Source organism: Trematomus bernacchii, unplaced genomic scaffold, assembly GCF_902827165.1.
Source record: "Trematomus bernacchii unplaced genomic scaffold, fTreBer1.1, whole genome shotgun sequence".
NCBI classification, from domain to species: domain Eukaryota; kingdom Metazoa; phylum Chordata; class Actinopteri; order Perciformes; family Nototheniidae; genus Trematomus; species Trematomus bernacchii.
In genome coordinates this window covers 1802944-1816959 of record NW_022987767.1, presented here as the reverse complement: position 1 = coordinate 1816959, position 14016 = coordinate 1802944, and the positions used below count along the sequence as shown (strand labels likewise).

At 39.3% G+C, this 14016-nt stretch overlaps 1 protein-coding gene across 1 annotated transcript in view; it reads left to right on the top strand.

Annotated features, from left to right (window-relative positions):
- Positions 1-13945, top strand: part of heatr3 (HEAT repeat containing 3) — a 29804-nt gene extending 15859 nt beyond the window's left edge. The window contains exons 9-15 of the mRNA XM_034148449.1: positions 724-878; positions 2507-2589; positions 6292-6428; positions 7753-7841; positions 8732-8875; positions 10375-10551; positions 12419-13945. Coding sequence (XP_034004340.1) covers positions 724-878; positions 2507-2589; positions 6292-6428; positions 7753-7841; positions 8732-8875; positions 10375-10551; positions 12419-12532 — 899 coding nt within the window. The 3' untranslated portion in view covers positions 12533-13945. The remainder of the gene's footprint in view (positions 1-723; positions 879-2506; positions 2590-6291; positions 6429-7752; positions 7842-8731; positions 8876-10374; positions 10552-12418) is intronic.
- The last annotated feature ends 71 nt before the right edge of the window (positions 13946-14016 follow it).

Below are 14016 nucleotides of genomic sequence, written 5' to 3'. Positions count from 1 at the left end.
TGAAAACATCGTTGCTTGTTTTAAAAGTAGTACAATTCATTATGTCAAACTTTAGAAAGTATCTAGATATCCCTGCCCTAATGCCAAAGGAACTGGCAACTGAATATTTTGCTTTTCGGCCAAACTGTATACAGTTCAATCGACCGGACTTCTTTGTGCAGATGTGAGTGTCCTTAACAACGGTCAATAAGTCCTTGACAGCGGTCTGTCTGTTCTGGATTAACAACGTGTCACGTGTTCTGAATTGATTAATCAGAATCGAGTATTCAACTAAGCCATGTAATAACATAAAATAATATTAGAAATAATAAAAAATATAGCAGTATATCCATAGAAATAGAATGGAATACAAAAAATAAAACTTGCACCTTTATGTATTTTTAAGGTGGGGATGGCAGGTGTTTAGGTCTTAGGGATGTCGAGAAAAAGGTGGAGATTAAATGTTATTATTGTATGGTGTTCTTCAATAAAACATATACAACATTATAATGAAAACATGTAAATATATAGATTTTGTGATATTATAAAAGTATTTACTGCATAATAATGAATGATACTGAAGACCATATTGCCCTATTGAGTGTCTAAAAGTGCCATTTGTTTTTTGCAATTCGTTGCACTTGTATGTTTTTATCTTCAGAGGTCATTAGGCCAACCCCAATGAAGTGCCTATATGTGCCTTTTTGTTTCATATATCAATTCTATGGTTGCCTTTCTCTTCAGACCCCTCAGACGATGAGTGGGAGGAGGAGTCGAGCAGCGATGAGAGCGACCTGGGTCCGGACGGTCTGTGTGACGGAGTCTCCAATCTCATGTCTCCTCTGTGTTTATCAGCGGAGATTCACGGCGCTTTGATCAACCACAACATCCCAGAAAAGGCAAATACATTTATATATTTGATCAATTAGGGCTTGTGTCCAAATTGCGTCTGTTTTTAGCAGGAAAAAACGCTCCCAGTTTGAAGTTTCTTTGAGTCAAATATCGCTGTTAGAGTATCTATTTTGCTACTATGTTTTTTCAGTATTGATACCAAGCTGAAGACGTCTGCTCTCACACTTTGTATGAATGAGCTTCACCGCTCAATCAGACAGCTGTAGAGCGAGTAGAATGATCCACGTACGGAGATAAATGTACAATATCTGTCGATCTGCTCCAACAAATGCACTTATCAGTCTTTGTGATGATAGTTTCTCTCTGACATTAAAATCAGGATAGAAAACGCGTCTGTAAACTGTTTCCAAATGCCGTCTGTTTTTAGCAGAAATAACGCTCCAAGTTTGAAGATTTGAAGTTTCTTTGAGTACAAAACCTCCTTTTTTATATATTTACTCACTATGTTTTTCAGTATTGGAACCAAGCACAATATTTGTCGATCTGCTCCAACAAATGCACTTTTAAGTCTTTGTGAGGATAGTTTCTCTCTGACATTAAAATCAGGATAGAAAACACGTCCAGAACTAGATCCTCCTCCATTTTCTAAAGCCATTTGACCGTTGCTCTTCTGAAAAGTTTAGATATTTTCAACTAGGAAGAGCTTGGCACAAATCAACAAAAAGGCCTCGTGAAAACATACTCTCTCCTTTCTGGGAACACTTTATAAAAGACTATTTGGCTCAGAAAAGGTAGCTATGTACACTAGGGCTGTACCGAATATTCGTTCGTTGGAGTACTATTCGGGTTTCAATTTCGTTATTCGGATATTCGTTTTGTTTGTTTTTTGGTTTTTTTCCTTTCAAATTTTATTTATTGAAAACTCCAATATCAACGTAAGAGCTTGTGACTCTTCGGGGGGTGCTAACACTTAACCATAAACGTTATCGTTTACTTTCTCCGTCTTTATATGTAGATATGACTTTTTCTCCGTTAATCTCCGTCACGTTGTTTCCATAGCAACAGCAACTTCCTGTCAACAGCGCTAACTCTCCTTCAAAATAAAAGCATGTCCATAAATAGTAAGCCAAGCCAAATTACACTTAAGACATATACAACTGCAACGAAAGTAACAAACACAATGCAATATCCTTTTCAATTTCAAAGAACACAAATTGGGTTCTATACATTAACAAATAACTATAAAACAACAATACTGTAGAATAACAAAATGAATGCCTTGAATACACCGAAATACACGTGTTGAAGCGGTTCGCTGCTGATTACTACCGAATATCCGGAGCCCGAAAAATGGTATTCGGGACAGCCCTAATGTACACACAGGCCCTAATGTACACACAGGCCCTAATGTACACACAGGCCCTAATGTACACACAGGCCCTGACACACACCTTCATTAGCTAATAGCTCTCAGAGAAAAAAAGAGTCACAAAATGATCAGATAAGCATGTGAATGTAATCATACTGTCATTTAAAAACCTCAAAATATGGTTTTAATGTGCAGCGAACACTTCTCGACGGGTCGAATTACTTAACTGTGCAATTAAAGAGATTTTTTATTATGAAACCGCACTAAATTGTATTATGATGTAATATCTTTTCTTCCCCTTTCAAGGTCCTCAAAAAGACGGAGATCCCTAGAAAGGAAGCCGTTGATGTTTGCCGTCAGAACTCCTCCTGGGAAGGCATGATCAAAAAGTAATCCTCTCACTTCTCATAATTCTTTTTAACTTTAAAACAAGGTTTAAGGTTTCTGAGTTGGATATTTTATGCCTTTTTAATCTGGTACTTGTTGGAAGTGTAAGGGATTTGTGGCTCTTGAATTAAAGGTTATCACTGAACCACAGTTAGGTCAATATCAACAGGTAAATTCAAAAACTTGGTAACGAAATATACCATGGTATAAAAACATGTTTTTTAGTTCAATGGATAAATAGTTTGCATAAGGTTAAGTATAGTTCATTTATATATCACATTTCAGATATTAAGGCTATTCAAAGTGCTCTGGATAAGCATTAACACAAAACAGATGAACGAAGAAAAAAAGGGTTAGATATAATACAAAATGAACATTGGAAATACATAAATTATTGCAAAAGTGTAGTAATAAAACATTCTTAGATGACATCCGGAAAATCAAGGATTTTAGCCTTGATTTTAAAATAAACGTAACCAAATAATTGCTCTTTAAAACCCATTGATGTGATTTAAATACCTTTCAAAGAGACTTTTGGGAGCGTAAATTAGTTACTTATCACTCAACTATGACAACAGTTAGCTCAATATTTCAAACATCCTCTTTTACAAAGTAGATCATTTCATATCTTGATAACGAATGATATCACAATATAAACTGGCAAGCTCGAAGGTTGCAGTTCTTCTTGCCATTTGTTTTACCGGCCTCATGACTCCATGTTGACTGTTACTTTGGTGCCTGTCTTTAAAGGTCCCATGTCATGGCCATTTCTACTGATCATAATTCCATTGTTGAGGTCTACTAGAATAGATTTACATTGTTACATTTTCCAAACTCACATTGGTTTCTCATACAGCATCTCTGTATAGTATGTGTATATACCCTATGAGCCCACTGTACTCTGATGTGTGTTTATGTGTTACAATGGCGTTTGTTAGCAACCAGAAAATGACACCAGTAATGACAAACAGATGAGAATGCTCCGTGGGGTCTGGGTGCCGTGTTGGCGGGACGTTGCGGGGCTCGCTGCTGCGAGGAGCGGACAGTGTGAGCTGGATTACTGGTGTTGTTTCCTGGCTGCTGCGTGGGGTCTGCGAGACACAGTGAAACCCAGCCCGAACCCAGCCCGAGCACACACACACACACACACACACACACACACACACACACACACACACACACACGCACACGCACACGCAGCCTCCCCGCGTCCCGCCGTCTCAGGCTGAGAAATCCGCGGAGCTGCAGCTGAGAAAAGATTGTGTGTGTGTGTGTGAGGATGTCCGCGGATTGGTCCAAACGTAACGTCACTATACCCAATACGTCACTGTACCCAGGAAGACAAATACAAATCTGCAACGAGGCGTTCTGGGGCAGTATAGACAGGTCTTTTCTGTGTTTGAGTTTTACTCACTACAGGGTGTACTTTGAGGGTTGCAGAAAAAGCTACTTAACACACAAGGGGACGGGTAATAACCGGAAAAGCATGACATGGGACCTTTAAGGACAAAGCGGGCAAGGTAGGGAGCTTGGATAATTATAGACCAATTGCTCTAGCCAGTGTGTTATCCAAAGTCCTGGAAAGAATTTTGTTAGACAGATTATGTTCTTATTTATGTACCTCAGATAACCAGTTTGGCTTCAAGGCGTGGTACTGAGCTATGCATCTATGCTCTGAAGGAAATGGTAGAAACATAGAAGACAGAATTCCACTGTTCTGATTGGTTTTATCGATGCCTCTAAAAGGCTTTTGACCGAGTTAACCATCATAAACAGTTTTTAAAATTGAGACAAAGGGGTGTGCCCAACAGTATAATTAGGATCCTGGCTTATTGCTATGCCAACCAGAGCATGCGGATAAAATGGGGGAATGCAGTCTCGGCGCCATTTGGTGTTAGTAATGGAGTTCGCCAGGGGGGGCTCCTCTCAACATGCCTATTTAATATCTTTATGAATGATCTATCGGATGATTTAAGTGTCTGTAAAACAGGATGTGTGATCGGTAATGTGATTGTAAACCATCTTATGTATGCCGACGATCTGGCTATTGTTTCTCCTAGCAGTGCTGGATTTCAACAGCTGCTAAATATATGTTCTGATTATGGTGTCAAATTTGATGTTAAATACAATGCTAAGAAGAGCGCTGTAATGATCTGCAGAGCAAAAGGGGATAAGAACCTTGGTTTTCCAATATTTTATCTGTCAGGGCAGGTGCTGTCTGTTTGCTGCAAAACTAAGTATCTGGGACACATCATTACAGATGAAATGGCTGATGATGACGTCACGTCAGCAGCGTGTCTTATATACACAAGCTAACATGTTGGCTAGAAAGTTCTCTTGGTGTTTGGATAAGGCTCTTAACGGTACATCCACACGGCAGCGTTGCATGCTTCAACGGAGACGCTTCCTATTCACTTTGAATGGGGTGACGTCACGCTTTGCCAAACTGCATTGTGGTTACGTCGCGCCGCTTTGCCTCCGTTGCTCGCTTCGAAAGTTGAGAAAATGTCAACTTTTCAAGCTTCGACGGAAGCGTCAGCCAATCAAATCATATCCCAGTACAAGCGCTAGCCAATCAAACCGCGTGCTTGTGTGTCCGGGGCAGAAGATTCATGTGATTGTGGGTCAAGTTTTTAAGAAGGCGAGCCTCCAGAAGCTCCAGGTTGCTTATAATGATTGTTTGCGTATACTGCTTAGAAAACCAAGATGGTGCAGTGCAAGTGAAATGTTTCGTAATTCACCCAATTTTAATTGATGGATTCATTCTAAGAACTTGAGTGCAAAATAAACATAACCAATTCAAATAAATAAAAATGAAACATCTAAACGTAGCTGATAATGTAGAAAGATATGTCCAGTAAACATTTGTATATATGCCTTAACATCAGCCATCGTTTCCTCTGGATAATCAGCGGTAAACAGAGGCCTTTTAATGGTGCTGTAAAACACCATTTTGATTGAATTCATTAATTCTAACAACTTTAATGCAAAATGAACATAACAGATTCAAGTAAAAAAACATCTAGACGTAGCTGATACCGCAACACAATAAATGTAGAAAAATATGTCCAGTAAACATTTCTATATATCGTTTAGATGTTTTAAACCCTCATATCACAAATCAAAACTCACCTTTTCAGAACTGCTTGAATCTGTACTTAAAGGTGGGGTAGCTAATTCACTTCAGAAACACTTTTTGTTATATTCCATGGAATGCTCTTAACATCCCGATAGCAATGAATACATTAAATAAAATTAAAAAAATACAATAAATACATTAAAATATTTCATCTGTGGAAGCCGTGGCGCTGTAAAAAGCACGACCAATCATCTGAGCCGGCCCGGCTAAAATAACTGGATGGCCTACCTGCCTGTCAGCCTTCCACCTGTGCACAAACTTGTCTCGTGCCCTCATTGGTCATGTGCGCGTTCATGTGTGTTGGAGGAGGGGCTCTGTAAGGAAGGGGCAGATTTTTTCCGGTTGTGTAGTTTCAAATTCTAGCGATCTCGAGCCGGTTTCTCCAAAATTACCTACCCTACCTTTTAATGTTGCTTTTTTAATGTGTTGTTTTAAATGTAGTTTTTATGTATTTTAACATTTAAAGTGTCTTTGAGTACCATGAAAAGTGCTCTATAACTAAAATGTATTATTATTATTATATTGCCCAGCCCTAACCTCAGCCATCTTCCCCCCCCCCTTTCAGGATGCAGCGCGTTCAGTCCCGCGCTCTGACCTGCCTCCACAGCCTCGTCTCCACCATGGACGCAGACTCTCTGGGCGGAGCAGCTGCTCTGCAGGCGGCCGCGCAGCACCTCTCCACGCTGGTGTTCGGAGCAGCAGGTTCGCACTCAGTACATTTTCTTTAGCTGACGAGTTATCTAAAGCGACTTTAGGCCCTGACACACCGAGCCGATTTCGGCCATCGATGTCTGGCCGTCGATGAGCGTCCTGTCGCCCTACTCAGATTGGTGTGTCCCACACCGTCATGTCTTTTCGGCCGTGCCGACACCTTCCGCATGTTGAATCGGGAGGCTGTCGGCAAAATAAATCACTCTGATTGGCTGTTCAGCTTAGCGAATCAGTGCATGAGAAGCGAAACGGAAGTGAAGAAGGCACACACAGACGGCTATTATTTTTCATTTTCCAGTACCGCACTAAACATGTTTTCGATTATAAGTCGTTATGTGAAACAGTCTGTGATGGACGAGAGTGAACATGGAACGCACGCTATTTGTTGTTTGTATATATCACGCAGTCTGTCTTCCGGTTGTTGCCTCTTTTGAATTAAGAATACACACTACCGCCGCCTGCTGGTAAGGAGAGTTATTGCCACTCACGCATGCGCAGTGCGTACGTGCTACTTGGCCGTGGGCTGAAGTCTTTGCGGTGTGTTCCAGTGCGACTTTTTGGCCAAGTCTGACGTGAGGCAACACAACAATCGGGTCTGTCGGGACGTGTTCTTTGGTGTCAGTTTGGTGTGTCAGGGCCTTTACAGTAAGGGGCATCCACGATGAGGAAACGCACTCAAAACAGCAAGAATCCTCACAGTACATTAGCTTTTAATAAGATAAACTTGTTCAACCGCTGAATATCAACAGGTTTTTTATGTATTATTATTGGCCACGGTGCAGTCGAAACAGGTTGGTTTTTATTCATAGACAGGAGATGTGTAGACTTTCTGCTGTCCTGATATCAAAGATGAGCTTGTTCCACCATTTAGGAGCCAGGATAGCAAACCGATGTGTTCGGAGCAGCAGGTTCGCACACATTACATTACATTTCCGTTAGCTGACGTTTATCTAAAGCGACTTAAAGTAAGGGGCATCCACGATGAGGAAACACTCTAAACAGCAAGAATCCTCTCAGTACATGCACTTTTAATAGGATCATCTTTCACGGTCAACTTGTATATACTTTACTTTTTAGTTCTGTTATATTTTCTATTTTGACTTTCTACTCTATTATTTCAAATGATGTGCAATGCCTTTGTTTTAACATGCTGCTGTAACGAAAACCTTTTGGAAACAAAATTGGGATGAAATCCACATAAAGTAGACCAATGATGTGTTTTCCTAAAATGATCAGTGGAAGCAGTATAGTGATGTAAAATGTAGGTTTTTATTGCATCTGTTTACTTAGTACAATTTTCACTCTTGCGTTTCAGAGATCCCCAAAGATGAGGAGTTCCTGGAGGCCGTCATCAGCGCCATGAGGTCTCTTCTACAGATGATCGCCTCTAAAAATATCACCCAGGTACAGAACACACCACAAGCTAAAAGTACAGATACTCGTGTTTAAAAATACTCTGGTAAAAGTAGAAGTACTGACTAAACTTCTTTAAAGTAAAGAAGTATGGGCTTCGAGACGTACCTAAGTAAAAAGTACCCATAACTAGCAGCTGTTTTAAAGAGTACCTGACCTCCGTTTATATTAATAGAACAATAATGTCATTGTTAGCTAATGAATGTTTCCATGCTGAACAACGGCAACAAGACAACGTTTTCATTGGTCCCTCTTCTTTAGAGAAGACCAGGAAATGATGGATACACGGATCGTGTTCAAATCAATAGGCACGCAATGACTCTAAATAAACCACGGAGAATAAACAGAAGGGCAACCAGGCAACCATGCTCGGGAGGTCTTCTTCGCTGCTTTTGGTGTATTTTGTGGCGGAAGTACAGCGCCACTTACAGGCTCGGCATATGTACTACAGCGGGTCCAGCGGGTCCAGCGGTCGGATGGACACGTTTATTGAGCCGATTGCGTGTGGACGGAAGACTTTTTTGATATCGAATTCTGTTCGTTTTCGTTTCCGTGTAAACAGGGTCTCACGCCACCAAACGCAGATTAAAACTAAAGTAACCAGCCTGTTTGGAAAATGTAAGAAGTAGAAAGTACAGGTATTTGTGTTAAAAATGTAAGAAGTAAAAGTAAAAAGTCGTCAGAAAAATAAGTAGTTTAGTAAAGTACTGATACCAGAAAAATGTACTTAAGTACAGTAACTAAGTATTTGTACTCCACTATTTCCCACCTCTGCATTTTAAATAGTTATTCTTTGTATTCTTAAGACTTTGTATATTATATCAAATCCACTGCCAGTTCTCACTAACCACTATTGACTGATATGTTTTTTGTTTTCTCAGTGTATGACCCCCCAGCAGCTGATGAGCCTGAGTGAAGCCGCCACCCGCTGCGATGTCGTCAGTGTGAGGGTGAACGCTGTCGCTATTCTGGGCATCACCGGCAGCACGTTAGCCAAAGAGAAGGGCACTGCGGAGACGCTTCAGGTATGAAACTCCTCCTGCAATATCTGTCCTTCCCTTACACGCCCTGACTCACCAAACCCTGAAATCAGAGAAGTGTCTCCTCCCGATGTTTGTCTTAATCTTGGCCAAAAAGTCTAATTTCAACACAACGTAAAGACTATCAACTACATCCAACCTATCACATACGTTCTGCTCCTGCGTGAACCATTCTCTAACAGGGCTGAAATAGAGGGATATGAGGGATGTCTAAAATGCATGATCCGTTTGGTATTTTGAGCAAAACACATCATAGACGTGTTTTTTATATATCTGAGACCCATAATATATGCCTAAAAATAGCATGATAGGAGATCTTTAAGACAGAGGGGACACATATTTATGTATAAAAGACAGAAAAAGTGGATCTTGCATAATAGGTGACTTTTAAGACAAAGCAAATGCACAAAGAGAATATGGCCTTACTTAAAAATGAACATTGGAAATACATGAATTGATGCAAAAGTGTAATAATAAAACATTGTTTGACATCTGGAAAAACAAGGATTTTGGCCTCGATTTCAAATAACGTAACAAAATAATTGCTTTAAAGGTGTCCTATCATGCAAAATGCACTTTTATACATAAATATGTGTCCCCGGTGAGTCAGGGAACTCACAAAGTGTCAGAAAATAAAACCTTGTCCTTCCTTTACACGCCCTGACACACCAAACCCTGTAATCAGAGAAAAATGTCTCTTCCCGATGTCTTAATTTGGCCAAAACGTCTCATTTGAACACAAGGCAAAGACTATCAACTACATCCAACCTATCACATGTGTTCTGCTCCTGCGTGAGAGGAAATAACTCTTCATACTAGCAAGGGGCGGGGACTGTTTTCAATATTCAAAACGTTAATCGGGAAACAAAGGACTATTGAGTAGTCCAAGAGTCCTAAAACCTGGACATTTCTTGGCATTATACCACTCGTTTCAAAGTCAATGGTTTCCCAACATTTCTCACACCACACCTACTCGCCAGCCACATACACTTTCTTTAAAATATTATACAGTGCTTACTCTTAAGAAGAGGTAGTAGAAGCACAGTCAAGAAATACTCCATTCAAGATATTACTTAAGTAAAAGATCAGGATCAAAATGTACTTTTAGTATCCAAATCAAGCATCCTCATTTTGCAAGAGTGTTTTATTTATTATAGAATATAATTCTGTTTTGACCAACACATACAGACATAGTTTTCTATAGTTGTAGCATGTGTCAATATGGAGAACATTGTGGATACTTTGTGTAATATTTAGTAGATTAGTTGTATATTTATCAGAGTCCTAAAACCTGGTCTCAAAGTCAATGATTTCCAACATTTCTCTCACCACACCTACTCGCCACATACACTTTCTTTAAAGACGGCCATATCAGTCTGGAAATATTAGTATGAGATGAAGATAAATAATAAGAGACTCTTGATTTGAGTCCTTGCTTGTTTATCTTGCTTCTGTCAGGGCTTTAATAATCTGTTCTCCCACAGATGATTGGAAACGCGTTACTTCAAGTCTCCACGAAGGACACCGACCTGGTTGTGAACGGAGAAGCTCTGGACGCTTTGTTCGATGTCTTCGCGGACGGAGACGAGGCGGAGACGGCTGCCAAAAACATTGCGTTACTCCCCGCACTGAAGGCTCTGCAACCCATCTTTAAAGCCAAGGTACCAGAGACGTCTTACCAGGAGTGGACAGTAACTAAGTACATCATCTAGAGCAGGGGTTCCCAAACCTTTCAGCTTGTGACCCCCAAAATAACAGAGACTGGCACTGGGGGGGGTGGGATGTGCTAGTGAATTGTCAACCTTGAGCCTCGCTGCGGGGACATTCTACAGATGGCCAGTCCGCCCCTGAAAAATGTCTATGCACACGTTATTCATTTTTATTTTGGAATGATCTCGCGACCCCCACTTTGGGAAACCCTGTACAAGAGTACTGTACTTAAACTTTACTCCATTTAATGCCATTTTTGAACTTGTACTCTAGTACATCTCACAGGAACATTTTGAATTGTTTACTCCAGTATGATAACTTAATGCTTGTAGTTACAACTTATTATATTAATAACATGATTCATATTAAGATATACACAACTAATCTACTCGGTATTATACAAAGTATCCAACATTTCTCCATATTGACACATACTATAAGGCAAGGCAAGGCAAGTTTATTTATATTGCACATTTCAACACAAGTGCTTTACAAAAATGAAAGACATTAAGAGCATTAAGAAACATAATATAAAATGACATTTAAAAACACTAATTTAAAAGCAAAGATAAAAAGCAAAGATAATAAAAGTTACAGTGCAGTTTAAGATATGAATATATCAATTAAAAGCAGCGGCAAAAAGAAAAGTCTTCAGCCTGGATTTAAAAGTAGTCAGAGTTGCAGCGGACCTGCAGGTTTCTGGGAGTTTGTTCCAGATATTTGGAGCATAATAACTGAACGCTGCTTCTCCATGTTTAGTTCTGACTCTGGGGACAGAAAGCTGACCAGTCCCTGAAGACCTGAGAGTTCTGGATGGTTCATAATTTAGCAGTAGGTCAGACATGTATTTTGGGCCTAAACCATTCAAAGCTTTATAAACCAGCAGCAGTATTTTGAAATCTATTCTTTGACACACAGGAAGCCAGTGTAAGGACTTCAGAACAGGAGTGATGTGATCCACTTTCTTAGTGTTAGTGAGGACTCGAGCAGCGGCGTTCTGAATCAGCTGCAGCTTTCTAATAGATTTTTTAGTGAGACCTGTAAAGACACCATTACAGTAGTCCAGTCTACTGAAGATAAAAGCATGGACAAGTTTTTCCAAATCCTGCTGTGTCATTAGTCTTTTCATCCTAGATATATTCTTTAGGTGATAGTAGGCTGATTTAGTAACTGTTTTAATGTGACTGTTGAAACTCAGCTCAGAGTCCATGACTACACCTAGATTTCTGGCTTTATCTGTTGTTTTGAACATTGCAGACTGGAGCTCAGCGCTAACTTTTATACGTTCTGCCTTGGCTCCAAAAACCATTACCTCAGTTTTGTCTTTGTTTAGTTGGAGAAAGTTCTGACACATCCAGTCATTGATTTGTTCAATGCACTTACTCAGTGTATAGTAAACTCTGTGTCTGTATGTGTTTGTTGGTGAAAACTGAATAATATTCTATAATAACTAAAACACCAATTTTTTTTTTGCAAAAGGATGACTTTTGATTTGGATATTTTAAGTACATTTTGCTCTTGTTCTTTTACTTAAGTAACATTTTGAACAGAGTATTTCTTGACTATGGTTGTACTACATTTTCTTAAGAGTAAGAACTGTATATTACTAATTATTCACAATTTCCATTTGCCCTTTGAGGACTTTTACACTAGTAGGACACTAGTTAACAATTTGTTCTGCCTCTTGTATTGCTCACACATTCTTTACAACTGATTTGAATTAACCATAACACCTAAACTGTTTTTTTTAAATAAACAAAATGAGAAAAATGTGTTCCTATATGATGTGACATAATGTTTATTTTATATTCCTTCTAGATTCGTAAAGAGGGAAGAGGCAAGTACAGCCCGCAGCAGCTGTGTGTACTGGACAACATCAAAGTGAACCTGAAGAGATTCATCGGTTACCTGGAGAAAGTGGTGAAGAAGTAACGAGCGCTGGACCTCACGATGGTGTGGACAGAGATGCTAACGGTAGCATCAAAAGAATCAGACTGTGGTTGTGAAATCATCAAATATTTATTATGTTGGTAGTAAGCCGCCTGTTTCAGTGTTAATATTCTCAAAATAATAATGATTTACTATTTTACCTGTATTTGTTGTGAAGAAAGACAGGATTATGTTATTATTAGTTACTGCAAGTGGCAGTAAAGAAAGGTTTTTACGTTTCCTCCCTTGGTTTAAATGTGACAATCAGGACCAAATGTTTGTCAGACTTGGATTTGTTTACTTTAATTTCCCTAAGTAAGTCTACACCACCAGGTTTTTGATTTGGGTGCCCTTAATTCTGCCACTTGTTCCAATAGCCTAAACATTGATGTTTGCAGAGCTATGCTACATAAGATGTATCAGTATGGGATAATTGCCACCTAATAAAAAAGAGAATATTTTGTTTTATTGTTTAGTATAAACATAATTATCTTTGGAAAGAAATTGGCTTGCATTTGAAGAGAGAAATAAAAAACGACTGTCATTTTAATACCGTACGAAGCTACCTATTCTCACTGCCAAGGTGTTAACATAACATTTTTACATTTTTACCTTTAGGAGGAACACATTTTCTCACAATCCAGGCCCCCTGTTTTCACGGAGAGCTGAATTTGTGACTGTATTTTTGTGAAACGTTTCAGTTTGCAAGTCACCACAGAAACCCATTTTCTGCTGAAAGCATTTTTTCAGTAACTATGTGAATATCAATTATGAATGAAATCAATGATCATCCAAACTTGCTGCTACAACTTAGAATACAGTTTGATAATTGTGCATTACATTACATTACATGTCACTTGCACGCTTTTATCCAAAGCGACTTACATGCTCAGTACTGTGGGCAATCCCCACAGGAGCAATTTGGGGTGAAGTGTCTTGCCCAGGGACACAACAACATGCTGACTGCAGTGGGGTTTGAATCTGTGCTCCCCTGATCCGAACACCAACGCACAAGCCACTGCGCCACACATATTATTATTTTTTGCAGGTTTGAAATATCTAAAATAGAGGGTAGTAGTACCATCTTTTTGCACCTGATCCAAAGTGTATCCTGCATTGAGTTTCTGACAAAGTTAACATAAGCTCTCATTAATTAATCCATTCAATGCTCAAATTGAATGGTGACTTTAAACCATAAATACAATTTTCCTAAAGATCAACATTAAGTGTGTGATAGTTCTTGCGTTGTAAGAGTCGGGCACAGCTTCTCTGGGTTCCCACACGTTTTCAGGGACATGTTGATAAAAATGCCTATCATTAATATAAAAATACATTTCAAAAAAAATGTAGGGGTGGGGGTTTATGTCTTTGGGATGGGATTGAATGCCTTTTTGAAATAAATCCTGATTTCTTAAGCATTGTCTAATGTGTTTTCTTTTTATTATTTGAATAATAACAATCTCCACACTCTTATTGTCTGGGATTTC